The 26,252-nt window shown below is 41.9% G+C and overlaps 2 protein-coding genes across 3 annotated transcripts in view; both read right to left on the bottom strand.

Moving 5' to 3' along the window:
• LOC311057949 (cell adhesion molecule 1-like) overlaps positions 1–26,252 on the bottom strand; it is a 420,049-nt gene that overhangs the window by 297,191 nt on the left and 96,606 nt on the right. The window lies entirely within an intron of this gene.
• Positions 9,953–12,299, bottom strand: LOC311057950 (uncharacterized protein). The gene is made up of 3 exons (XM_084075166.1): positions 11,689–12,299; positions 11,137–11,199; positions 9,953–10,444 (listed from the first exon to the last, which is right to left on the bottom strand). Exons 1-3 carry the CDS (start codon positions 12,071–12,073, stop codon positions 10,401–10,403), a joined length of 492 nt encoding a protein of 163 aa, XP_083931292.1. The 5' UTR covers positions 12,074–12,299; the 3' UTR covers positions 9,953–10,400.

Here is a 26,252-nt window from a genome sequence, read left to right as displayed (position 1 = left end):
CAGCTCACTGCTTACCCTCTCAAATCATTTAATGACCAGGGCCCCACAGGAGGATAGATTTAACCCTTTAAGACCTGAAGCCGATTCTACAAATGTCTTCTAAATCCCAACAGTTTTCTGAAAAACGATGTTTTTATATTAGTGGCACTCAAACGTTTTCATGTCAAGGACCCCCAAAATGATATGTATTTGGCCACGGACCCCCATCTCAAAATCATTTGTTCCAGGCAGGGACCCCCAGAAGCAAAGATTTGAGTTAAAAATGTTCGGTTTAAAAGTATATATATTCAAAGATTTGCACACATTTTCACAATAAAAAAAAAATAGCAGATCTACAAGCTCGTAGCGCGGCACTCGGTGCCGCGCTATGAGCTTGTATATCTGCTATTTTTGAATAGCCAAAGTGTAAAATAATGTTTTTTTTTTTTTTAGCTCAAATCAAAAAATGACACAGTTGCGTTCCAGGTATTAATGGGTTAAGCCATCATTATCTGCCAAAAGGTGCATTGTGGTGGTTGCTGGAATCTGTCACGACTGATTCAGATTTTATTTATTTATGCATGCATTCAAATGGCTTCACTTTAAAATGGAATCCATTTTGAAATCTTTTTTTGCTCTCACCTACTTGGTATTAATAGAGCAACCACAGCTGTGGAAAAAAAACACCAAACACCTCGACAGGGGTGGCCTATAAGGTAATGGCAGTGAAGGGTATGGAGAATAATATTATACGGAATATGAGGGAAAATAAGAAATGCAAAAATCCAGACGTCAATAAGTGAAACCCGATGGGGCAGAAATGTGTCAGGCAGATATAAGCATCGGCTCTGCAGGATCCTGAAGTAGCACGAGGGAGGAGGGATATAGTGTCATCTTGGTTAGTTTGACTCATCTGAATCCGATATTTCTCCAGTGCTGTCCCAGTGCAGCAGTGGAACTCTGACCCAAATGCTCTCCCAGGACTGACCTATAAAGAAAACATTGGCTCACTGTTCCTGCCGATGAATTTATCAGATGCAGCTCCACTGCAGCCAGAGACAAGCAATGGTCGTATAGAAGGAAGTGGAAGCTTTGTTCTCACTCTCAGGGGTCCAAGATAGAGCATACATGGGCAACTGGCGGTCCCGGGGGCCACATGCGGCCCCCCACCCAATTCACTTAATGCGGCCCGCAGGTTAATATCGGAATACTGGAATATTATTGATTTCAGCTGTTCAACAATTCCAAACATGCAAACGTGACCCGCTTTAATTACTTCAATCTATATTAGTACCTTAAATGACTGGTATTCAAATTAATGAATTAATTGTCTTTTTTTTATGTCCAATGTATTTGTATTTAAATTCGTAAAGTCAACATAAGTATAACTAAATGCATTTGAAATTAAATAGAAATATAACTTTTTAGGATTCCAATTAAAAAATCTGGATACCAATTCAAAAATAGCCGATCTACAAGCTCAAAACGCGTCGCGCTGCGACGCGTTTTGAGCTTGTAGATCGGCTATTTTTGCTACTTTTGTGTGAAATAGAATGGCGAAGTGCGGAAATAATTTACGAAAAAAGTTAAAATACGGAGGTAAGGGGTGTCCGCCCGACAGTATATACAATGTGGCCCTCTGGAGTGAGTGTGGAAATATAGTGGCTCCTCCATCATCAAAATTGCCCACGCCTGGTCTATATTGTATCGACCCATACAACAATTTGTAATTAACATTATAGCTTTGGTATGATTATGAGATCTATATTCCAATATCTACAAGACATGCACATGTCTTTGTAAAGCCCACCATGGTATCCATAGCCTGGTAAACCCTCCCTCCGGAAATCTCATTTCCATTTGATTTCAGGAGTGAGTCTGGCATGATCGCCCATTCTGCAATATTGGCTGTGGGCTGGAGTTGGGCGGGAGTAATGCCGTTGACTGACAACCCCTTCAGCCAATGATCGTTGTTCCCCTCCTGCCAATTGCAGTGCATTTTTACCACCTCCAGATTAATGTGACGCAACGGGACTTTTGAGATGGCCATGCCCAAAATAGGTTGCCTTATTCGGATACATGCGTGTCACTGCCCGCCCCTGCCGGTTCTCTGAATTTTGATTTTCAAATAGGCTCTGTCATGATTAATTGACCACATATATGAAGTTAAACAACTAAATTCTATCCAAACGATATCTTAAAAGTAAATTCCGTGCCTCAGAAAAGAAGTTTGAGAGCGTTTTAAAAACGAAAATAAGAAGTGAAGACAACGCACAACAACAATGGCTGCCGTTCGTCTTTTGTCGGCTGCACTCAGGCTGCACTCGGCTCACTCGAACTCGCCACCTGATTGGCCAACGTAAGCTGTCAATCACAGAACAATGAGCGACGACGTTGATAGGCTCGTCCATTTTGTGTATGGGCTAGAAACGCCCAGAGAAGCCTTCAGGGCAGACTCACTCCTGAAATCAAATGGAAATGAGATTTCCGGAGGGAGGGTTTACCAGGCCATGGTATCCCAGCCCACGGTGAGCTGGGGAGGTGTCTGCGAGTTCAACCATATGGCAGAGTGTGTTGGACAGAGTGGCACAAACTAGGCTCAATGTATTATTTACATTATGAAGCTGCTGCCCCATGTTGCTGCCTTATACAAGTACAACACAGGGAAATAAACATCCTCGTGCAATTCAAAAGGTTGATACGCTGAGACAGCACCAACGGCCATGGGATTTTCATTTAATGTGGGACCCTGAGTGAATCACAGAGACTTGGCCAATCTAGTACACTTTAATCATAATATGCATTAATGAGTTTCAGTTAACGGCCATAAAAGTACAAAATAAACCATACAAAGATGACACATTGGACATCCACTTCAAAGCCAACAGCCAGTTAAGAGACCAGTAAGCAACTGGACATTTAAAGCAAAACTGTAAGTAGTGATCGTAGTGACAAGAAATACTCCATCCAGGCCAACAGCGCACGATAGCCAGAATAAATAACAGAAAAAGGGCTACAGTTAACAGTCTCTCTAAATAAGTATGGGGGCTCATTAGCGCTTGAAAATGGGCCCCAGATTGCTTACAGTCTCCACTGGTATCTTCATATAACTTGTTAAACAATTCTGAAACACAATTTAGAAGAATCCCGGCATAGTATTGCTATTGCTAGTGGTACAGAGACAGTGAACTTAATCAGTGGCACCGCACAAATGATTTTATGCAAAGCACATCTTCCGTTGTTAGAATTTCCTGTCCACATTTGTGTAGTATGAATTATTTATTCCATTGCACACTGTCTTAATAGCGGCTTCTTACACATTCCCAGTGACATGTGGTTTTGATGGTTCACTTGTGGGGTTTTGGGTTCAGCGCTTATTTTCCAGGCAGCTTGGAACACTCACGCTGAGAGTTAGGACCATTTTTTTTCTGGCTCAGAATCACAGCACACTTTCAAACCTGGAGTGGAGTTTATTAATTAGTTATGCAACCATGTTTGGTAACCTGGGGATAACTGTCAGGGAACAGTCTCATACCACCTGGCCTCATTTCACTAAACTATGCAACCTATGTCCGACATTTAGATTTCTTTGGCTATTCAAAATAGCAGATATACAAGCTTGTATATCATCATCAATCATGGATTCTTTTTAAGCAAACATTTTTAACTCAAATCTTTGCTTCTGGGGGTTCTACAAATGTCTTCTAAATCCTAAGAAAAAACCTATGTTGCTACAACATCAGTGTTTTTCAAACTTTTTCATGTCAAAGGACCCCAAAATTATATATTTGACCGCGGACCCCATCTCAAAATATGTTGTTCCAGGGACCCCCCAGAAGCAAGGATTTGAGTTTTAAAAAATCGCTTTAAAAATATTTCAAAGATTTGCACACATTTTCACTTTTTTCAAAAATAGCAGATCTACAAGCTCATAGCGCGGCACTCGGTGCCGCGCTATGAGCTTGTAGATCTGCTATTTTTGAATAGCCAAAGAAATCTAAAAATGACACAGATGTGTTCCAGGTCTTAAAGGGTTAAGGCAAATATGTTGTTCGCTTAACAGAGGTGTTAAGTGTTAATATCTAAGCAAAAGGAGGCAGGCATGCCAGCTGCTGCTATACATTCAGTTATTATAACCCCACACCTCAACTCCCCAAAAGAAAAAATATTGAATTGATTCCTTACATGTCTGTAATCGCAGATATCTTGTTTTGTAGGTTAAGTCAATAAGCTCAAATCAAAACATGACACAGATGCGTTCATCAAGAAATCCATCCAGAATGTTATGGCGCTTCATGTCAAAATATTGGCCTCTCATATCAACAATCAAATGACTGTTTGGAGCACCAAATCAATTCATTTCTACAGATCATTTGTACATTCGGGACGTAACACGATAACGTGCATATCTTCAGCATAATGCAAAATTAAAATTAGGTTCCGACTGGGTTTTTTTAGTTTTTTTTTTGTGGCTCAGTAATAGGGTACGTCTTTCTTTCACCCCTTCCATTGCCTTAGGAGCAATTAAAAAATAATATGAATGATATTGTCTCTCCTCTACTGCATACACAATGGCTCTGCACAGGGCCATTGGTTTCATGGATTAATCTAAGAATGCAAGAAATAAAAGGGGCCTAATCCGCTTTCCGTTATTAAAAAACAGGAGCCCTCACTGCGGCCCCGTTGCCCCTTCCGGTAGCTTTATCAAACATACAGTACATCTCAATGGGACCAAAATGAACGTTGGGTCCCAACGGGGCTGATATCTTTTGGTCATTAACCCATTAAGACCTGAAGCAGATTCTACAAAATGTCTTCTAAATCTCAACACTTTTTCTGAAAAACGTATGTTTCTTCTATCAGTGGTGCTCAAACCTTTTCATGTCGGAGCCCCAAAAATGATATGTATTTGGCCGCGGACCCCCATCTCAAAATATTTAGTTCCAGGACCCCCCAGAAGCAAAGATTTGAGTAAAAAAAGTGTTCGCATTAAAAGAATATATATTCAAAGATTTGCACACATTTTCATGATTTTTCAAAAATAGCAGATCTACAAGCTCGTAGCGCGACACTCGGTGCGCGCTACGAGTTTGTATATCTGCTATTTTTGAATAGCAACAGTGTAAAATAATGTTTTTTTAGCTCAAATGAAAAAGTGACACAGATGCGTTCCAGGTCTTAATGGCTTAAATTGAGACCTCCCCCCCCTCCTCTGAATAAAGACAAGTTTGTCATGTCCGACAGGCTGCAAAGCAGAGAGTAAATGCAGTCTGTGATTCTGCAAAGGTCAGCTTGTCTTTCATCACCCCCCACCCCCCCCCCCCAACCGCACACACTTTTCTCTCCTCATACCCAATTCCATTTCCTTAGGAATAAAATGTAATTAATCTATTACCAATTGTGAAATTCAATTTATAAAAAATCTTAAAGGAATTAAATGAAGAAAGCATCTTGGTAGCCAACGGGCATTAACTGTGTCAAGATGACGGATTAGGGTCCCATTACTCACCATTTGTTATTCAATAAATCATTAATGCGTTCTATGAATAACCGTGGTGATGGACAAGAGTTCGGGAAAAAAGTGCGAGGCTTGTGTGTTGCTGATGCATCCCATCCTGTGTGGCAGCTAGCATACGCATGCCCAGTATGTAGCCACGCGTTCTACACAAACATCCCTATAATACATAATGAATGGCTTCTGAGTGTTGACAGATCAGTCACAGATCTTCAAGACAGCCTTTCCGTTTAACCCATTAACTCATTCACTGCCAGAATTATTTCTGGCCTGTTTGAACACCGCCAAGATTTTTCATTGAAAAAAAAAAGTACTCAGGAGCCGAGATACAGAATTTTTAAGTTTTAAGTTAACAAGGAAGTGGATGGGAGTCTATATCTTCGAAAAATCATATCTCCTTGGTCTTTGGGTCAAAAAAAAAAAAAAAAATCTAAAAAAAAAAAAAAAAAAAAAAAAAAAAAATTAATTTTTTTATTTTTTTTTAAAAAGTCGTTTTAGTCGTTCTTGGCAGGCATGGCTTATGGACAGAAGTCGTTTTAGTCGTTCTAGGCAGTATATGAGTTAAGAACTGAAGCCGACATTCTAGAAATGTCTTCAAAATATAAAAACGTATGTTTCTATATCAGTGGTTCTTAAAACTTTTTCATGTCAAGGACCCTCAAAATGAGCAGACCCCCCCATCTCAAAATACTTTGTTCCAGGGACCCCCAGAAGCAAAGATTTGAGTTAAAAATGTTCACTTTAAAATAAGATATATTCAAAGATTTGCACATATGTTCACGATTTTTCATAAATAGCAGATCTACAAGCTCATAGCGCGGCACTCGGTGCCGCGCTATGAGCCTGTAGATCTGCTATTGTTGAATAGCCAAAGTGTAAAATAATGCTTTTTAGCTCAAATCTAAAATCACACAGATGCTTCTCCGGTCTTAATGGGTTAAACAATGTGGTCCTTTAGCCTTTCAACCGCTGAAATGTGGCACATGTGTCCCGTATTATGCAGCACTTTGCAAGCATAATCAAGAATCTAGACGAGCCGATTGTTGTTTTATGTCAACCGTCACAGGGCGGTATTTCCACGGGGGGGGGGGGGGGGGGGGGGGGGCATGTCATCCCACTCAACATCAGTTCTTTTATTTAAACACTTTTGAGTGACTTTGGACGCTGCATTCGCGAGTCTCTGATGTAAAGTAATCCTGAATGGATGCTGTGTAAACTCGCGTTGCGCACACAACGACTGTTTAAATACACCAAAAGCAATGCAAGTTGTTTGTTTTGAAGGGTAGAAATATGAAATGATATCAAATGGCTGAACATGATTTAGTTTTCTTGTTGAAAGGTGACGGGGAAAAGCTGTCTTTTGTGTCTTTGCGAGCCACAGTAAGCACACGATAGAAAAACCTCCTGCTTTAACAAGTGTGCATGTGACACACGTTGCCATATCAAATGCTCCCTCCCTGGGTAGAGAGGTTCGTGACACGCGGACTTGCAATGAGGCCCAGGCGGTTAGTACTATCTCCCATCTCGGTATCTCTAAGGTCCCATTAACCCATTCAAACCGGGAATGCACGCGTCTGTGTGTGTGTCATCTTAAAAGATTTCTTTGGGCTATTCAAAAACAGCAGATCTACAAGCTCGTAGCGCGGCACCGAGTGCCGCGCTACGAGCTTGTAGATCTGCTATTTTTAGAAAAACGTGAAAATTCGTGAAAATCTTCGAATGTATGTATCGTTTTTTTCTAAAGTGGACATTTTTAAGTCAAATCTTTGCTTTTGGGGTGTCCCTCGAAAATCATTTTTCAGGCCAAATACATATCATTTTGGGTGGTCCTTGACCTGAAAAAGTTTGAGAACCACTGATATATACTGTAGCAACATACGTTTAAAAAAAGAAGAAAAACTGTTAGGATTTAGAAGACATTTGTAGAATCCCGCCCAGAAGCAAATGTTCGCTTTAAAAAATACATATTCAAAGATTTTCACAAATGTTCAGATTTTAAAAATTAGCAGATCTTGCCGCGCTACGAACTTGTATATCTGCTATTTTTTTGAATAGCCCAAAGAAAATCTTAAAATGACACACACAGATGCGTTCCCGGTCTTAAAGGGTTAAAGAGACCCCGGAGTGTCACGGTTAGCAGGGGAGTTGGGACAGATGAAACGAGGTGGAGAAGGAGGCAGTGACTGTGCGCGCGTGCTAGCTATACCGAGCTGTACCGCAGTGTTGACTACCGGTTGATCAAGGCATCTCTCCTCCCACCTCGTTTTGTATTCTTATTTTCTCTCTCTCTCTCTCTCTCTCTCTCTCTCTCTCTCTCTCTCTCTCTCTCTCCTCTGTGACGCTTCCTTAAGGCATCGTGATGCATCACTGTGGGAGTCTGGGTGTCACCCCTAGCAACCAGCTAGCATAGAGACAACAAGTCTAAAGAAAGCATCCAAAGTATCCCTTGTGTCTGTGTGCTGTGTGTCTGTGGGGCTCCACATGGCTTACTAAGTAAGCAGTCTATGAGTTTGCTTTGCTTTTTTTTTTTACCCCACACACACAGGGCCGGATTTATAGGAGTTGAGGCCCCCCTGCAATTCTTTTTAACTAAGATTTTTGCATCTGGGGGTCCATGGAACAACATATTTTGAGATGGGGGTCCGAAGCTAAATACATATCATTTTGGGGGTCCTTGACATGAAAAAGATTGAGAACCACTGATATAGAAACATAGGTTTTTATGAGGAAAAAAACACATTTTTTATTTAGGGTTTTTGTTACTTTAATTCGGTTAATTCGGTAGGTTTACTTTAAAATTTGATCATAATAATAAAATGAAAAAAATAAAATAAAAAAAACATTAAAAAAATATAGAAATAGGCCCCCCCAGTTGGGGGCCCCTGGGCTGCAGCCCACCCTAGCCCAACGGTAAGTCCGGCCCTGCCCACACACACACACACATACAACTCAGGACCCACAAATTGCTCAATGACAACACAGCAACGAAAAACACCACAAGAGAACAAATCTCAAAGTGAGCTTAAAGTTGAGAGATAGCGCCGCGGCATCAACAATTTGAACACACTTGGACGAGAACCAACTGAACGGGAAATATCTGACCACCGGCAAAAAGTGGTGTACAGGAAAAAAGGAACCTGAGAAGAAAGAGCTCACTGCATCCCTGTCAATAAATCAGAAAAGTCTTTCTGTAATGGTAATGAAGCACAGGCCAAAGTATGGGAGACGGCCGTGTGCTGGATGGCGCTGGCTTAGAAACAGTGGTGTAAAAGACGAGACGTTTTAACCCTTTAACACATTCCCTGCCAGAGGGGTTTTTCAGAAAAGGTTCCCTCAGTGCCAGGGATTTTGACCATTCTGACTAATATTTGAGGACACACAGGACATTTTGTGCTATGACTATGAACACATAGAATATCTCAAAATAAAGCTTAGAATCTCTTCTTTCATCTGAAAGAAAAAGTGAGTTTCTAGCATGTTCTGTTCTTTAGCTAGAGGTAGTTGAATACAGCTTGCCTTCACCAAAAAATGTCATTTTTTTCTTAGATTCAGAGATATAAGCGATTTAGTAAAATAAACACGTTTAGAGTCATAAAAATCTTTGAGGACACACAGAACATTTTGTGCTAGGACTATGAACACATGGAATATCTCAAAATAAAGCTTAGAATCTCTTCTTTCATCTGAAAGAAAAAGTGAGTTTATAGCATGTTCTGTTTTTTAGCTAGAGGTAGTTGAATACAGCTTGTTTTCACCAAAAACTGTCCTTTGTTCTTGGATTCAGAGTTTTAGTGAAAGAAACACGTTTAGACATAAAAAATGATTTCAAGTCTTTGACGTTTATTTTTCACCTTCATTGACATCAGTCATGTAAACAATACTTTATAAAAATAAAAAAAATAAAAAAACTGCTTTAGATTCAGAGATATAAGCGATTTAGTAAAATAAACACGTTTAGAGTCATAAAAATCTTTGGGGACACACAGAATGTTTTGTGCTAGGACTATGAACACATGGAATATCTCAAAATAAAGCTTAGAATCTCTTCTTTCATCTGGGAAAAAAAGTAAGTTTATAGCATGTTCTGTTTTTTAGCTAGAGGTAGTTGCATACAGCTTTCTCTTGGATTCAGAGTTTTAGTGAAAGAAACACGTTTAGACATAAAAAATGATTTCAAGTCTTTGACGTTTATTTTTCGCCTTCATTGACATCAGTCATGTAAACAATACTTTATTTTAAAAAAACTGCTTTTGAACACATTTTATCACATGGCATATCAAGTGCAACACAGCTCAAAGTCTTTCTTTTCAAAGTAATAAAGAGAGAGAGTGTGTGTGTGTGTGTGTGTGTGTGTGTGTGTGTGTGTGTGTGTGTGTGTGTGTGTGTGTGGGGGGGGGTGTGTGTGTGTGTGTGTGCTCAATTGTTACAGGGTTATATTGCAGAGATTGCTATTGTAGAGGTTGTCCATCCACAATCGGTATCCTTCACCTGCAAGGCCTCCTAGCAGGTAGGTGACGGTATCCGGGATGGAACACTTGATGCCACAGTCTGGCTTCATGTTGTGAAGATAGCCAGTCGTTGAGTCACAGAGCATATAAGATTTGATGCCATACTTATCGGGTCTTTAGAAGGAGTGTCATTGAAGTGAAGATTGCTCCAAATCAACTGGAAGCGGTTCCTGCTCATGGTCCTGCCGAAGAATGGTGTTACTAGGTTCTCATCGGTTGACCAGTAGTGTGAAAGCTCAGGTTTGGAAACAAGCCCAGACAGAAACAGCAGCCCCAGGAAACGCTTCAGCTCTACAACGGTCAATGCTGTCCAACGCTTTCCTCTGGCATGTGGCTTCTCTGAAAGTCTCTGCTTAGCATATGAGTTGGTTTGGTTGCATATCTCCTGGAGCAGAACATCAGGCAGGAGTAGCTGTAGAAAGTCGGCAGGGCTGTCGGATAGCTGTAAATATACATACACAAAATACCAATTTAGACTTTTAGCAAACACTCGTATCCAGACAGAGCGACTAAAAATAGCAGATCTACAAACTCACAAAGAGCTTGTAGATCTGCTATTTTTATAAGGCACCGACAATAGAACATAGTAAATATATAGCCTACATTATCATCATTCATAATCAGACAGAGTGTGTTGGTGGTGCTACAGTGTTGTGTGTGAATCTATAGTCAGTCCAATTCAGATCAACACACAGGGGGGCTGTGTGCACATGCATCCCCCTCCAAAAAAAAGAATAAAAAGAGCAGATCTACAAACTCACAACGAGCTTGTAGATCTGCTATTTGTTATGGCACCACACACATGCATGATAAATATATAGCCTACATGTACCATTGTTTTGTGGGGTTTTAGCAATTGTATAAGGCATCACACAATAGAACATAGTAAATATATAGGCTACATTATCATCCTTCATAATCAGTGTCCCCATGCTACAGTGTTGTGTGTGAATCTACTGTCAGTCCAATTCAGATCAAAGAGGATTTTGAAAAGGTTTGTTGACATGAACTGGACATTTTTTATGGCACCACACACATGCATGGTAAATATATAGGCTACATGTACCATTGTTCTGTGGGGTTTTAGCAATTTTGTATTCCTGTGTACAAGTGTCATACAGAAAAAGTTCTTACCTCTGCTAGATGGTCTGGCCAGGGTTGTCCGGCCATCCTCCACATCCTCAACCATGTCAAAGTCTGAAATGAAATATCAAATACTTGGTAAATATGAAGATCAAATCAATTTAGGTATTTAGCAAACACTCTTATCCAGACAGAGTGACTTACAATAAAGCACACCTGCCTACTCCCCCATAAAAATAGCAGATCTACAAACTCACAACGAGCTTGTAGATCTGCTATTTTTATAGACAAGGTCAGAGGAGAGTGCTTTGTGCACCTGCATCCCCCTACAAAAAAAAGAATAAAAATAGCAGCCATCTACAAGCTCACAAGCTTGTGGATCTGCTATTTTTATGAGGCATCACTCACCAGCACAGTAAATATATAGGCTAACATCATAATCAGAGACGGTGTCCCCATGCTACTGTGTGTGTGTGTGTGTGTGTGTGTGTGTGTGTGTGTGTGTGTGTGTGTCTCTTATAACTTATAAGCAGACCTGGCAACAACTTCTCGTGTCTAGTCCACCAAACACACACAATAAAACACAATAAAAAATAATCTTACCACTGCTGAAGTGAGCTCCGGGCTCCGGACGGGTCCTGCCGCTCCGACGAACACCATCGGTCGGTACCGCGGCAGTAGATGGGCCCGCTGCGGCCGTAGTAGAGGTCGCCCCCACTAACTGTTGCTCGTCCTCCCCGTCCACCGGAGTAGATGGGCCCGTTGCGGGCGTAGTAGAGGTCGCCCCCACTAACTGTTGCTCGTCCTCCCCGTCCACCGGAGTAGATGGGCCCAATCCCAGTAACTGGCGTAACCGCTTCTTATCGTCCACAAGCGGCGCTGGTTGTGCCCCAGTAGCCCGAGTCATCAACGACTCCAACAGTGTCTGCTGGCGTAGCGAACCGGTCACTTGTTTGGCGCCCCTGTTTGAGTTTTTTTTTGCCCTCATATTATCACAGAGAGAGACAGTATTATCTTATACTACGCTATATCTGATCTCCTCTTTTCTTTTCTTCTCCTCTCCCGATCACTATAACTGACCTCTCCTCTCCTCTCTGCTCCGCTCTCCGACCACACCAAATGATCTCTCCTCTTCTCCCCCATAACTACAAGCTTTTCTCCTCTCTCTCCGACCACACTACACCAAATGATCTCCTCTCCTCTCCTCTCCTCTCCTCTCCTCTCCTCTCCTCTCCTCTCTCGACTGAAATAAAACTAAAAACTAAAAAACTAAAACTAAACTAAAGACACTCAAACGCTCACACTTTCTAACACACACTCTCACACACACACACACACACACACACACACACACACACACACACACACACACACACACACACACACACACACACACACACACACACACACACACACACACTCTCTCTCTCAATCACTAACTGACTCACAAACTGTCTCACACACTGACTGACCTGTCTCAAAAATAATTTTAACTCTATTGCTGTTACCAACCCCCACTCTTTTCACTCCGATCACCGTCACTCTCTGTCTCTCTCAAATGTTTGGGCGCAATGGCCGATGCTGCACTACCGTCTCCATTTTGTCACATTTGGGCAAACAGCTGTTTGTGATCAGCTGACTGATCACGTGTTTTTTCGGTTAACCCCTTCATCTACAGGTCCAATATTAACGCACAGGCTGCGCAACAGTGTAATATACAGTAAATCAATGAAAAAACACATTCACGGTTTAAACCGTGAATGAGCCCGTGGCAGGTAAAGGGGTACATTTTGATTCACGAGTAGAACCGTGGATAGTAGGTAATGTGTTAAGACCTGGAACGCATCTGTGTGTCATTTTAAGATTTCTTTGGGCTATTCAAAAATAGCAGATATACAAGTTCATAGCGCGGCACCGAGTGCCGCGCTATGAACTTGTAGATCTGCTATTTACTCAAATATTATATATTTGTTGGAAAAAAACGTGTGTTGCTATATATATATCAGTGTTTCTCAAACTTTTGCATGTCAAGGACCCTCAAAATTATATGTATTTGGCCGCGGACCCCCATCTGAAAATATTTTGTTCCAGGGACCCCCAGTAGCAGAGATTTGAGTTAAAAAATGTTTACATATTCAAAGATTTGCACACATTTTCATAGCAGATATACAAGCTCATAGCGCTTATGAGCTTGTAGATCTGCTATTTTTGAATAACCAAAGAAATTAAAAAAATCACACCCTGTGTGAAGAGAGTGGTTCCTTTGATGAGCCCCGTATTGATGTTGTCATCAATGTGTGTTTATTGGACATACATACATACCTACGGACGGACACACGGACAAAGTCAGATATAGGAGTGGTTGGCACCACTCAAAAATGACACAGATGCATTCCAGGTCTTAATGGGTTAAAGCACCATGAGGAAATGAGTCTCTGAGCCCATAATTCTCTCACAGGTCACTCAATCAACCTCGTCGTCTGTTAATAAAAGCCTGTAATGATGAGCCGTGAATATGCATTACAGCAGCCTCCACAATCGTCCATTTCGCTTTAACTAAAATGGCAAAGCCAAAAGAGGGGCTTCAATTTCCGTCGTCGTTAATTTAGTCATAAAAAGGGAAATCGTTTAGCGCTAGCCTCTGCTACCCTAGATGTTAACAAGGTTTTCCTCATGCACACACACATGAATACACAAACGTACAGTACACACAAAGCGCTTTCACAAATACACAGACACACACACACACACACACACACACACACACACACACACACACACACACACACACACACACACACACACACACACACACACACACACACACACACACACACACACACACACACACACACACAGGGACGTGCACAGATAGACTCTAGGTCAGTGTTCATCAACCCTGGCAAAGGGCCCAATTTTGGGCCGCGAGTACTGCTGAGGTGTGCCGCGACGTTTGAAGAAAGTGTGAACCCAGCCCCTCGAGAACAATAGCGGTGATTGTCCGTCAATCGATACGGCCATTCAGTGTAGCGACCATCACCCATAGGAATGCAAATATGTTGTCCTACCTGGTACTGTATAAAAGGGGCACAGGGTACATGCTTTGGCACTCAGTATTATTACTACAAGATGATGAGAGCTCCACCAGCAAAGAAGAGATGCACCCAGGGCCAGCCGCTAAATTCTAGGTGTGCCCTGGGATATTTTGGCTATGCCAGGTGTGCCTTGGCACCAAAAAGGTTGATACACACTGCTCTAGGTGGTGCTTGAGCACCTGCCCTTTGCCCTCTTGACCAGAAGTGCCCTTTTGAAAAAAAGTTTACAGCAGGGGTCTTCAACAGGGGGTCCGGGACCCCTAAGGGGTCATCAGAGTTACTACAGGGGGTCCGCCAAATCTTTATGTGATATGATTTTTCTTTTTACCATAACCACGCGTTGTGGGCTTGTAGATCTGCTGTTTTTCGGCTTTAGGCTTAAGGTCCTTACACACCGGCGAAAATAGCGAATATACGCAAAATTCGGACTCGTTCAGAATAATTAAAAGACGCTTTTTCGCTTCGCTTTTTCGCTCCATGTACGGAGCCATTGACTTTATAAGGTGTTTAAAAAAACGCATTATTCGCACGAAAAAATCGCCCCGGTGTGTAACAACCTTGACTGTTAAAAATGACAGTTATTTTTTTAAATGGCATTCATAACATGGCTGTCCTAAAGTTTTGATGTCCTCACAAGTATAGTAATACAAAAGTGTGTGTGTGTGTGTGTGTGTGTGTGTGTGTGTGTGTGTGTGTGTGTGTGTGTGTGTGTGTGTGTGTGTGTGTGTGTGTGTGTGTGTGTGTGTGTGTGTGTGTATGTGTATGTGTCATGTCTGAAAGGCAGGGAAGTGACTAAAGGCTGACATTTTGACTTCCTCCCCATGTGAGAAATGCTGCAGCCACAACAATGGGCGGCTCTTTCTGCCTGGAAAGTGACCAGGGGGGGTTGGAGAGATAGTTGGGTCATTTATGGCACTTCCGTGACCGTGGAGAGCGAAGGTCCGTTTCTCAATGGATTTGTCATCTAGGAGGGTTAGTAAACAAATTTAGCGGGGTGTATTTTTTTTAAGGCCGGGGAACATTTGTGAGAGACCAAAATCCAAAATGGCTGCTGTGAAAATGAACTTTTTAATGGTTTGACCTACAATGATGCACAATACATGGTTTCAGAGCTTATTTTGGTCAAGGAATACATATATGGTGTTTATATAATGATTTGACCTATTGTTGACCTTCAAATGCAAGATGGCTGCCAATTATGAGCTCCAAAAGGGAGTTTTTTCAAAATCGTCACAGAGCCTTCATATTAGGCTCAAATGAAAGCTCTTGAATAATATACAGTATAAGTACACAGAAGTAATCTCTGAGGTCAATAAAGTCAATGTTTGTGTGTAAACAGCAGTTGCTGATTTGCGGTTTCCCATTAAATAGGGTAGGCTACTGAGAATATGGTGTCCAGTTCATCCCATCACATTTTCATAATGAACCAAAAATAAATGAGCCTAACATAAAATAGTATTCTGTATGCAAAGCTAGAAAGGTTAGTTGCTTGAGGTGAATTTAAAGGTCAACTCATTTGTCACCCTTATTTTGTTGTATTGCTCCCAGTGTTTCCTGTCTGCCTAGTTACTTTTACCTGCCTTGTCTAACCAGTCTTGTGATTTTGTCAGTGTTTCCACCTGTGTCCTCCTAGTCCCCCAGCCTATCCCAGTGTTGATTGTCAGTTGAGTTCACCTGTGTCCTGTTAATCCCTGTCTATTTAAGCCCTGTGTTTGCATTGTGTTCTTGTTGGTCTGTAGACCTTTGTCATGTGAGGTTTTTAGTCGTTGTTCTTTGTGCTCAAGAATCTTGGACAATACAAGTGATTTTGGATAAGAACCTTTCGCCAGAGCAGGATGCACAGCACGCCCTGTCTGTAGTGCTTTCCTCGTAGTGCTTGGTCTACCAACCCCTCCACTACTACCCCTGCTGTAACCAGAGTGTCTGCCATTCCAGAGCCCTTGAATCGCTTGTAGATGGCATAGATGTACTGTAGGACATCAGCTGGTGGAAAGGTACGAGGATTGGGAGGATGTCCTTGAACATTTCTGGATTCTCTGCCTTGAGCTCAGTGAGCGTCTTGTAGGTGGGCGGGTCACCAACAAGAAAGGAGAATGGAATATTCTTCTGCCACACGGCCTCCACATGTTTCACCATGATGTCATTCACCACTGACTTACTTGAAGGTTCATTGTATGTTGTGTGGTAATAAGGCTTGCTCTTGTCGGGTGGTGGATGACAGCAGGACTGGGCACCACTGTATCCTGGAACTCACTGCTCTTCAGGTGGTGGTCTTGTACCATGATTGTCTACACGAGACAGTGCATGTATCACAGAGCGAGCACACTGCGGAGCTCTGCTATCAACCTGGGAGTAAATGTCCATGGCATGACAAGGAGTAAAGATCTGGTAGACACTCTGCACAAGAGCGGTGTCTGCATCAGCTTTGCAGACACACTGCTCCTCTATGACCATTGGGCTCTGATGGATGTGGAGGCATCAGCAACCTGCCCACACGAGATCGCAGACAGCAAGCCAGCTATCGTGATCATCGACAATGACGACTTCAAGATTGACACTATGACAGGTGACTCTACAGCAGTCCACCGAACAAATGTCATGTACATGCAGCCAGAGAGCTATGAAAAGAAACCAGGCGAAGAGACTGCTGAAACGCTCACCAAGAAGAAGGAAATCTCTGCACAGCTAAAGCAGAAGTGTGCAGAACTGACAAAGGTTTGCCAGTACAGATGCCCCCCCTGGTAGCAAGAGTGAGTCACCTGCTTGTCCCAGGGTAGATCCACCAGTGGATGGGTCAGCTCCGCAGCGTGCTCGCTCTGTAATACATGCACTGTCTCGTGTAGACAATCATGGCAGAAGACCACCACCTGAAGAGCAGCGAGTTCCAGGATACAGTGGTGCCCAGTCCTGCTGTCATCCACCACCCAACAAGAGCATGCCTAATTACCACACAACATACAATGAACCTCCAAGCAAGTCAGTGGTGAATGACATAATGGTGAAACATGTGGAGGCCATGCGGCAGAAGAATATTCCATTCTCCTTTCTTGTTGGTCACCTGCCCACCTACAAGACGTTCACTCAGCTCAAGGCGGAGAATCCAGAAATGTTCAAGGACATCCTCCCAATCCTCGTAACTTTCCACCAGTTGATGTCCTACATCTATGCCATCTACAAGCGATTCAAGGGATCTGGAATGGCAGACGCTCTAATGTCCAAGATTCTTGAGCACAAAAAACAACAACTAAAAACCTCACCTCACATGACTACAGACCAACAAGACCACAGTGCAAACACAGGGCTTAAATATACAGGGATTAACAGGACACAGGTGAACTCAACTGACAATCAACACTGGGATAGGCTGGGGGACTAGGAGGACACAGGTGGAAACACTGACAAAATCACAAGACTGGTTAGACAAGGCAGGTAAAAGTAACTAGGCAGACAGGAAACACTGGGAGCAATACTACAAAATAAGGGTGACAAATGAGTTGACCTTTAAATTCACCTCAAGCAACTAACCTTTCTAGCTTTGCATACAGAATACTATTTTATGTTAGGCTATAGAGCTCATTTATTTTTGGTTCATTATGAAAATGTGATGGGATGAACTGGACACCATATTCTCAGTAGCCTACCCTATTTAATGGGAAACCGCAAATCAGCAACTGCTGTTTAAACACAAACATTGACTTTATTGACCTCAGAGATTACTTCTGTGTACTTATACTGTATATTATTCAAGAGCTTTCATTTGAGCCTAATATGAAGGCTCTGTGACGATTTTGAAAAAACTCCCTTTTGGAGCTCATAATTGGCAGCCATCTTGCATTTGAAGGTCGACAATAGGTCAAATCATTATATAAACACCATATATGTATTCCTTGACCAAAATAAGCTCTGAAACCATGTATTGTGCATCATTGTAGGTCAAACCATTAAAAAGTTCATTTTCACGGCAGCCATTTTGGATTTTGGTCTCTCACAAATGTTCCCCGGCCTTAAAAAAAATACACCCCGGCTAGATTTGTTTAATAACCCCCCTAGATGACAAATCCATTGAGAAACGGACCTTCGCTCTCCACGGTCACGGAAGTGCCACAGATGACCCAACTAAGAGGGGGTTCTCTTCACGTTTCTTTATAGTTATGTTGCGTGCAGATACATAAGACATTGTAACAGGCAGCATAGTAACAGTGATAAACAACAATAATATGGAAACTGATTGTAAACGCATCTCTAATAATGTTTTTTTTAACTATAAAACAACCATTATGTATAAAACAACCTCCCTATGTATATTTCTTCAAATTCTACTATACTTGGTCCTCGCAAGTATAGTCACACACACACACACACACACACACACACAGCCACACACACACACACACACACAGCAAGAAACAGAAGCGTCCTCTCTGAAATATAGTGACATTTACCATCCAGAAAGTTGATAATCATTTTCTTCCTCTCAGTATCTCATGGTAGCAGTGAGAAATGTCACACTGTGCCTGCATGCTGTAAGTCACTCCACTGTGTGATGACAACATCGTGTTGTCTCATGTCTGACTTGCTGAGGCCTGGACCAAAGAGAGGAGCCTTTGATTTATCCCTTTTCACATACTAATGGTAACTTCATGATTCATGCTTTGTTGGCGTTTTTGAGGGTGAAGGGCATTATCCGTTCTGACTGACTGGGGCGATGAACTGCTTAAACCCATTGAGGCCTGAGCTTCCGATTCTGCTTAAATGTCTTCTAAATCCTAACGGTTTTCTGAAAAACGTATGTTTTTATATCAGTGGTTTTCAAACTTTTTCATGTCAAGGACCCCCAAAACGATATGTATTTGGCCGCCGACCCCCATCTAAAAATGTTTTGTTCCAGGGACCCCCCAGAAGCAAAGATTTGAGTTAAAAATGTTCGCATTTGCCCACATTTTCAAAATGTTTCAAAAATAGCCAAAGTGTAAAATAATGATTTTTTTTAGCTCAAATCAAAAAAGTGACACGGATGCGTTCCAGGTCTTAAAGGGTTAATTATTACGCCACCTGTCCACGTTATACAACATAATAATGCGCAACATTATATCACGCGTTATACAAAATAAGTATAATAAGTTGTTCAGTCAGCGCTTGTCAAGCTTTGTCAAGTGTTTGTCAAAGCTCTATGCTTTTGTACTAATATATGCATGCTTTTGAGAAATAGCAGAGTAATAAAGCACCTAAAAGTGTTCTAGAGCCAACCAAAAGCATGAGCGAAACTCGAGGATAGACTAACAGTATAGTTCACACTCATTGTAAAATTGGAGTGAACTAGGCTGACCCTATATGCATTAACCCATTAAGACCGGGAACGCATCTGTGTGTAATTTTAAGCTTTTAAAGCTTGTATATATCTGCTATTTTTTGAAAAAACATTAAAATGTGTACGAATCTTTGAATATATATTTTTTAAAGCGAACATTTTTAACTCTGTTTTAAACTTCTGGGGGGGTCCCTGGAACAAAATATTTTGAGATGGGGGTCCACGGCCAAATACATATACTTTTTCAGAACCACTGATATTATTATTACTACTAACATTAGTTAGGATTTAGAAGACACTTGTTGAATCCCCCTGAAGCAAAGATTTTAGTCAAAATGTTTGCTTTGAAAATATTTACATATTCACAGATTTGCACACATTTTCACGTCTTTTCAAAAACAGCAGATCTACAAGCTCTTAGCGCGGCACCGAGTGCCGCGCTAAGAGCTTGTATGTCTGCTATTTTTGAATAGCTCAAATAAATCTTAAAAATGACGAGATGCTTTCCCGGTCTAAATGGGTTAAGAGTAGACATCTAAAACAAGGTTCAGTGTGAATCGCCAAACTGCAGAGAAAACACGACAACAAAAATCATTCTGAACGGCTTCAATAGCACATTAAAAGAGACGATAAAACACTATGCTATGTTAACTAAGGAATTAAGTTGTCATTCCATGCACAATTGACACAGTAGCAAAAGGACATTTGACTCCAGCCTAATACGCAGTTTTACCCCCCATTAAAACAACTCAGAGTTACAAAATGACCACTTATTGTCGTGCAGCCAGTGAAAGGTGGCCAGCAATAATACAGCTGCGTACAATAATGCTTCAGCCCCGATGCTCAAGGTTAACCCATTCAATCCGGCAACGCGTCTGTGTCACTTTAGATTTCTTTGGCTATTCAAAAATAGCAGCTACAGTTGGCCTACGAGCTTGTAGATCTGCTATTTCTGAAAAATCGTGAAAATTTGTGGAAACCTTTGAATGTATGTATATTTTTTCTTAAGCGAACATTTTTAACTCTTGCTTCTGGGGGGGTCCCTGGAACAACATATTTTGAGATGGGGGTCCCGTGGCCAAATACAGATCATTTTGGGGCTCCTTGACATGAAAACGTTTGAGAACCACAACGTAAGTTTTGCACAAATGTTCGCGATTTTTCAAAAATAACAGATCTACAAGCTCATCGCGCGGCACTCAATGAGCTTGTAGGACTTGAGGACTGTTTGAGAGCTTGTGGGCTCGTGTCCATAATGCTGTAGGTAAACATGAGGCCTGAAAAATGAACTCATCCATCTTCGTCGCACCCTGACGCTGTCAGTTTGTCTGCTGCAATTGTACCGAATAGCAATAATTAGCCAAAACGAAATCATTTGTTTCGTGCCTAGTTTTAGTTAACTACAATGATCATGATTAATGACAATGATTAAGCCACACTTTCACTTGGAGACTCGGTCAGTAGGAGGACATTCCACAATGAAATTACTTAAAATTGTAATTGTCCAAAGCAAAACCATTGCATGGTTCATTTAGAACAGTGGTTCTCAAACTTTTTTCATGTCAAGGAACCCCAGATTGACACTTATTAGCCCGCGGACCCCCATTTGAAAAGATATGCCAGGGACCCCCATGAGAGAAGATTTTTTTTACGGCTCTAGCAGTGATTCTCAACCATTTTAATTTCAAGGACCCCCCGTTTGACATGCATTAGGGCCACGGACCCACGGCATCTCCATCTCTAGGGCCACGGCATCTATATCTCTGGGACCCAGAGATATAGAGTGGCAGCGGTGGCCTAGTGGTTAGAGGGGCGGCCTTGATACCGGAAGGTCCCTAGTTCGATTCCCCAATTCATCACATCGATCATGAATCACCGCTGAATAGCCCTTGAGCAAGGCTTCCATGCAGGGTCCGGCTGGAAACAAGTTTCGTACTTAGTCCGACACCCTGGGTAAACAACAAACTTTGCTTTGCTTACCCCAATTTGTACTGTAAAATCAATGTTCATGTAACTCTGAGAGTGTACAAATGGAACCAAATGGACCCGTTAGCGTCCATTTGGTTCCATTTGTACACTCTCAGAGTTACAGACCCATATGGGTCCATTTGGTTCCTATCCATCATTTAGCTGGGGACCCCCTGGAACCCCCTCAAGTACCCCTGGGGGTCCCCGGACCCCACTTTGAGAACCAATGATTTAGAACACTCTTATATTCTGAACGACAGAGTATTGAAGTCAGTTAACGGCTCAGCCTGTATTAATGGCCGATCTATATGGCGCTTATTTCATCGAAAGTCCTCGAAAATCCATCAAATATCCCTTTTTCTTAACCTCGCATCACCAGTCTTTCCACCTCGGAGGAAAGCCTGGTATTCGTTATCAAATGGCCCGTGTGAACCGGTCTAGGCCAAGCTAAGCCAAAAAAAAAATGCTTCCGGCTTCCGGTTTTGCGGAGCCGCTTTGTTTTGGTTCCCCAATTTAACCCATTGAGACCTGAAGCCGATTCTACATGTCTCCTAAATCTCAACAGTATTCTCAAAAACGTATCTTTCTATATCAGTGGTGTTCAATCTTTTTCATGTCAAGGACCCCCAAAATTATATGTATTTGGCCGCGGACCCCCATCAAAAAAAATATTGTTCCAGGGACCCCCAGAGGCAACGATTTGAGTTAAAAACGTTCGCTTTAAAAATATTTATATTCAAAGCACACATTTTCAAGATTTTTCAAAAATAGCAGATCTACAAGCTCGTAGCGCGGCACTCGGTGCCGCGCTATGAGCTTGTATATCTGCTATTTTTGAATAGCCCAAAGTGTAAAATAATGCTTTTTAGCTCAAATCTAAAAATGACACAGTTCCAGGTCTTAATGGGTTAAAGTGTAACCGACGCAAGCTGACACGCACACGCACACGCACACGCACACGCACACGCACACTTTGAGCGGCCGGTGTGTCTAGGCGTGTATGTGTGTGTGTGTGTGTGTGTTTTTAATGTTGGAGGAATTACGGTAATGGGTTGTTTTGGTTTAGAAGGCGGAGGGACGGACCGGGGGCTCGCGGACACAGACAGAGATTTATTTGAGACGAGTTGACCTGTTATTAAGAGACCATTATTGGAGTAAATAAGCCTCCATCTGTCGTCTAGGAGTTACATCACAGATCACAGAGCTCTATGAAATCAATGCCAGCATGATGCGGCGGGGGAAAGTAACAAGGTACATTAAAGGGATAGTTCAACTTTGTTTCTATCGATTAGTCACCCAATATCCATGAATTCAAGTCTCCATGGGGTGGGTGACTAATCGATAGAAAAAAATGTCATTTTGGGGGTGAACTATCCCTTTAAGTAAGTAAAGTACATTGAGTACATTTTACTCAAGTACTGTACGGGTACTACAGTGGTCCAAAATTCCCCTTTAAGTAAAATGTTGAGGTATTTTTAGCGGCGCTAGCCGCTCTAAAGGTATAGAGCGGGTCCTGCTTTATACCTGACTTTGTCCGTGTTCACCGTCGACGCTCTGATTGGTCAGACCCGTCAACGCTCTGATTGGTCAGACCCGTCAACGCTCTGATTGGTCAGACCCGTCAACGCTCTGATTGGTCAGACCCGTCAACAAAGTGATTGGTCAAGCTAAAGCTTCATGTGACACATGGCTATAAACACATTGTAAACACATATCGATGACAAAATGTATCAAAGGCGCCGCTACCTTCACACAGGGTGTGATTTTTTTTACTTTACTGGAGTATTTCCAGTTTTCAATACTTTTCCTTCTACTCCACTACATCTCAGAGGCAAATATTGTGCTTTTTACTCTACTAGAATTATCTGAAAACTTTAGTTACTAGTTACTTTGTAAAACATACATGAACCAATTCAGACCTGCTGCCGTATATATACTTTGGCTACTTGAAAGTAGCCAATCTATAAGCTCACAGCTTTGCGACGCGTTGTTGTGAGCTTGTAGATCGATGCTATTTATATTTGGTAGCGGGGTAGTGCCAAGGGAGGGGACGGAAGATGGGGCCCAAAGTCAGTTATGCATGTTCCTGCCAGTGTTAGAAACAAGCAACCAGCTAGGTCTAGGAAAACCAGCCCAAAAGAAGCGACTATGGGGCCACATGTGCACTTTAACATACAGTATACATCAGCTATTTGAAAATAGCAGATCTACAAGCTCACAGCGCGTCGCAATTTTGCTCATGCAAAATGTTTGCATGAGCAGCTTAGAAAAGGAGCCTTGCTGGCTAGGCAAAAGTAACAATGTGATTCGGTCTTTGCCGGTTAAAAGGTCATTGACAAGAATATGTTTGCGGTGTGAGTTTAACCTATTGAGGCCTGAGGTTCCGATTCTGCAAAATGTCTTCTAAATCCGGTTTTCTGAAAAACGTATGTTTCTATATCAGTGGTTTTCAAACCTTTTCATGTCAAGGACCCCCAAAATGATATGAATTTGGCCGCGGACCCCCATCTCAAAATATGTTGTTCCAGGGACCCCCAGAAGCAAAGATTTGAGTTAATGTTTGCTTTAAAAGAATATATATATATATTCAAAGATTTGCACACATTTTCACAAATGTTCAAAAATAGCAGATCTACAAGCTCATAGCGCGGCACTCGGTGCCGCGCCATGAGCTTGTATATCTGCTATTTTTGAATAGCCAAAGTGTAAAATAATGCTTTTTTAGCTCAAATGAAAAAGTGACACGGATGCGTTCCAGGTCTTAATGGGTTAAAAAGTGGAATACTTTATCATGTGGGAGTCATCCGTCCTTGTTACAACACCCCTGTAGTGCAACGCTGCAAAGTACAATAAGGCCCCTCGGCGACCCTCAAAATAAAGCATCAGCGTGATTCTTTCCAACATGCCAATGTTTTCCTCCATTCCGAATACCCATGTTTCCTCGTGCGCTCGTTCGTTCGGTCTTTCTTTCAAGAAAAAAGGAGGCCCCCCACTGCTGTGAGATCCATCCTAACATTGTGATGTTGCTTTTGTCTGTAAACCACCAGAGGCATTACTTATTTTTCTACGGAAATAGTTTGTTCTTTGGATGAACTCGAGCACTTTTGTGATGTATAGAACCCAGGCACAGTCAGGTACACAGCTGCGTAAATAACGCGCTGTGGATGAGGAATCATCTGCCTTGGGCCTTGTGTAAACACACCTGTGGATTATACCAGGGACACATGACTTGGACTTAGCTCCCCCTCGGACACACCTGTGGACTACACCAGGTACAATGACTTTTCTTTTTTTTGCTGCTCTCCCTCATGGAGCTAAATGTAGCTACCAGGGTCAGTCCACCTTCAGGGACACGCACTGACCTTTTGCACCTTAATCCCATGTATAACGCACTGACTTTTGTCTTTTTTTTATTGTGCTCTTTTTTTCTCTAAGCACCTTAACGTCCATAAGTATATCATGCACAGTATACATAGCCTACATTGCTGCTATGCTCAGGCACCTTAGCTTGTTTCTTATCTCAGGTACTCTTGTAAATATGTAGATAATTTGTTTGGCCTTTCTGTTCTCTTGTTCACTTACCCCCGTTCTTCTTCTCCCTCCCCCCTCTTCTTTCTATGGAAATTAACGTTGCGATGGGATGATGTAAAAAAAAGAATTTCACCCACTTTTTTACCTTGTAAACCTGTGATGTGACAATAAAACAGATTCTGATTCTAAATTGTTATCTAGAAGGCAGCACCGTTAGCATTACCCCAAACCTGGAAAAATTCATTAGCAGTTGTCAACATGATTTAGCATTTGCCCGCCTTTGCCTTAAACAGTGCAGTTGAGGTCATAGTTTAACCCTTTAAGACCGGGAACGCATCTGTGTCACTTCTTGATTTGAGCTAAAAAAGGATTATTTTACACTTTGGCTATTCAAAAATAGCAGATACACAAGCTCGTAGCGCGGCACCGAGTGCCGCGCTACGAGCTTGTAGATCTGCTATTTTTGAAAAATCGTGAAAACTTGTGCAAACCTTTGAATATATATATATTTTTAAAGCGAACATTTGTAACTCAAATCTTTGCTTCTGGGGGGTCCCTAGAACAACGTATTTTGAGATGGGGGTCCGCGGCCAAATACATATACGTTTTGCTGTCCTTGACATGAACAAGTTTGAGAACCACTGACATAGAAACATTAGGTTTTTTTCAAAAAAACGTTAGGATTTAGAAGACATTTGTAGAATCGGAACCTCAGGTCTTAAAGGGTTAATAAGTCCTGGAGAACTCTGCAAATTAAGCTCAAATGTTGGTGAGACATTTTTAATTCCATAAACACTTATAGAAGCTGACAGTACTCGGTAAGTAGCACAGGATTACCGAAGCTCACGAAAGAGTTTAGTCAGGAATATATTCCTCTGTCTCTGCTGAACTTTGACGGTTTGTTTGAACTATTATGTGATGGGTGTACTGGGGCGACCTGAAGAGCCTTGCTTCATGAATACAGGCATCAGTTGATTATAATGCATTATGAGGCGGATGACATTAGGGTTGGGGGGGGCGGGGTTGGGGGCATCAGGTAGACTCAGAGAGCAGGTGTTCTAAACTGCTTCAAAGATAGAAATGAAAGACACACACATACACACACACACACACACACACACACACACACACACACACACACACACACACACACACACACACACACAGTATGCATATGGCTGAATCACAGGTTCAGGAAGATGATATATTCGACCTTTTACTGGAGACTGGTGTATTTTCCTCTTCTAGCAGTGTTTATGCTCCTT

The sequence above is a fragment of the Gymnoscopelus microlampas genome, assembly GCF_963454915.1.
Source record: "Gymnoscopelus microlampas genome assembly, chromosome: 12".
In the NCBI taxonomy this organism is placed as follows: Eukaryota; Metazoa; Chordata; class Actinopteri; order Myctophiformes; family Myctophidae; genus Gymnoscopelus; species Gymnoscopelus microlampas.
The sequence above is the reverse complement of the archived record's forward strand: the minus strand, read 5'-3'. Positions and strand labels throughout refer to the sequence as shown.

What these genes read in the sequence shown, in the direction of transcription:
- LOC311057950 (XM_084075166.1), bottom strand. Translation starts at nt 12,073, where the DNA reads ATGAGGGCAAAAAAAAACTCAAACAGGGGCGCCAAACAAGTGACCGGT. An exon ending in CGGAGCTCACTTCAGCAGTG is followed by an intron (nt 11,200 to 11,688) that starts GTAAGATTATTT and finishes ATTTCATTTCAG; the next exon opens with ACTTTGACATGGTTGAGGAT. An exon ending in GGCCAGACCATCTAGCAGAG is followed by an intron (nt 10,445 to 11,136) that starts GTAAGAACTTTT and finishes GTATATTTACAG; the next exon opens with CTATCCGACAGCCCTGCCGA.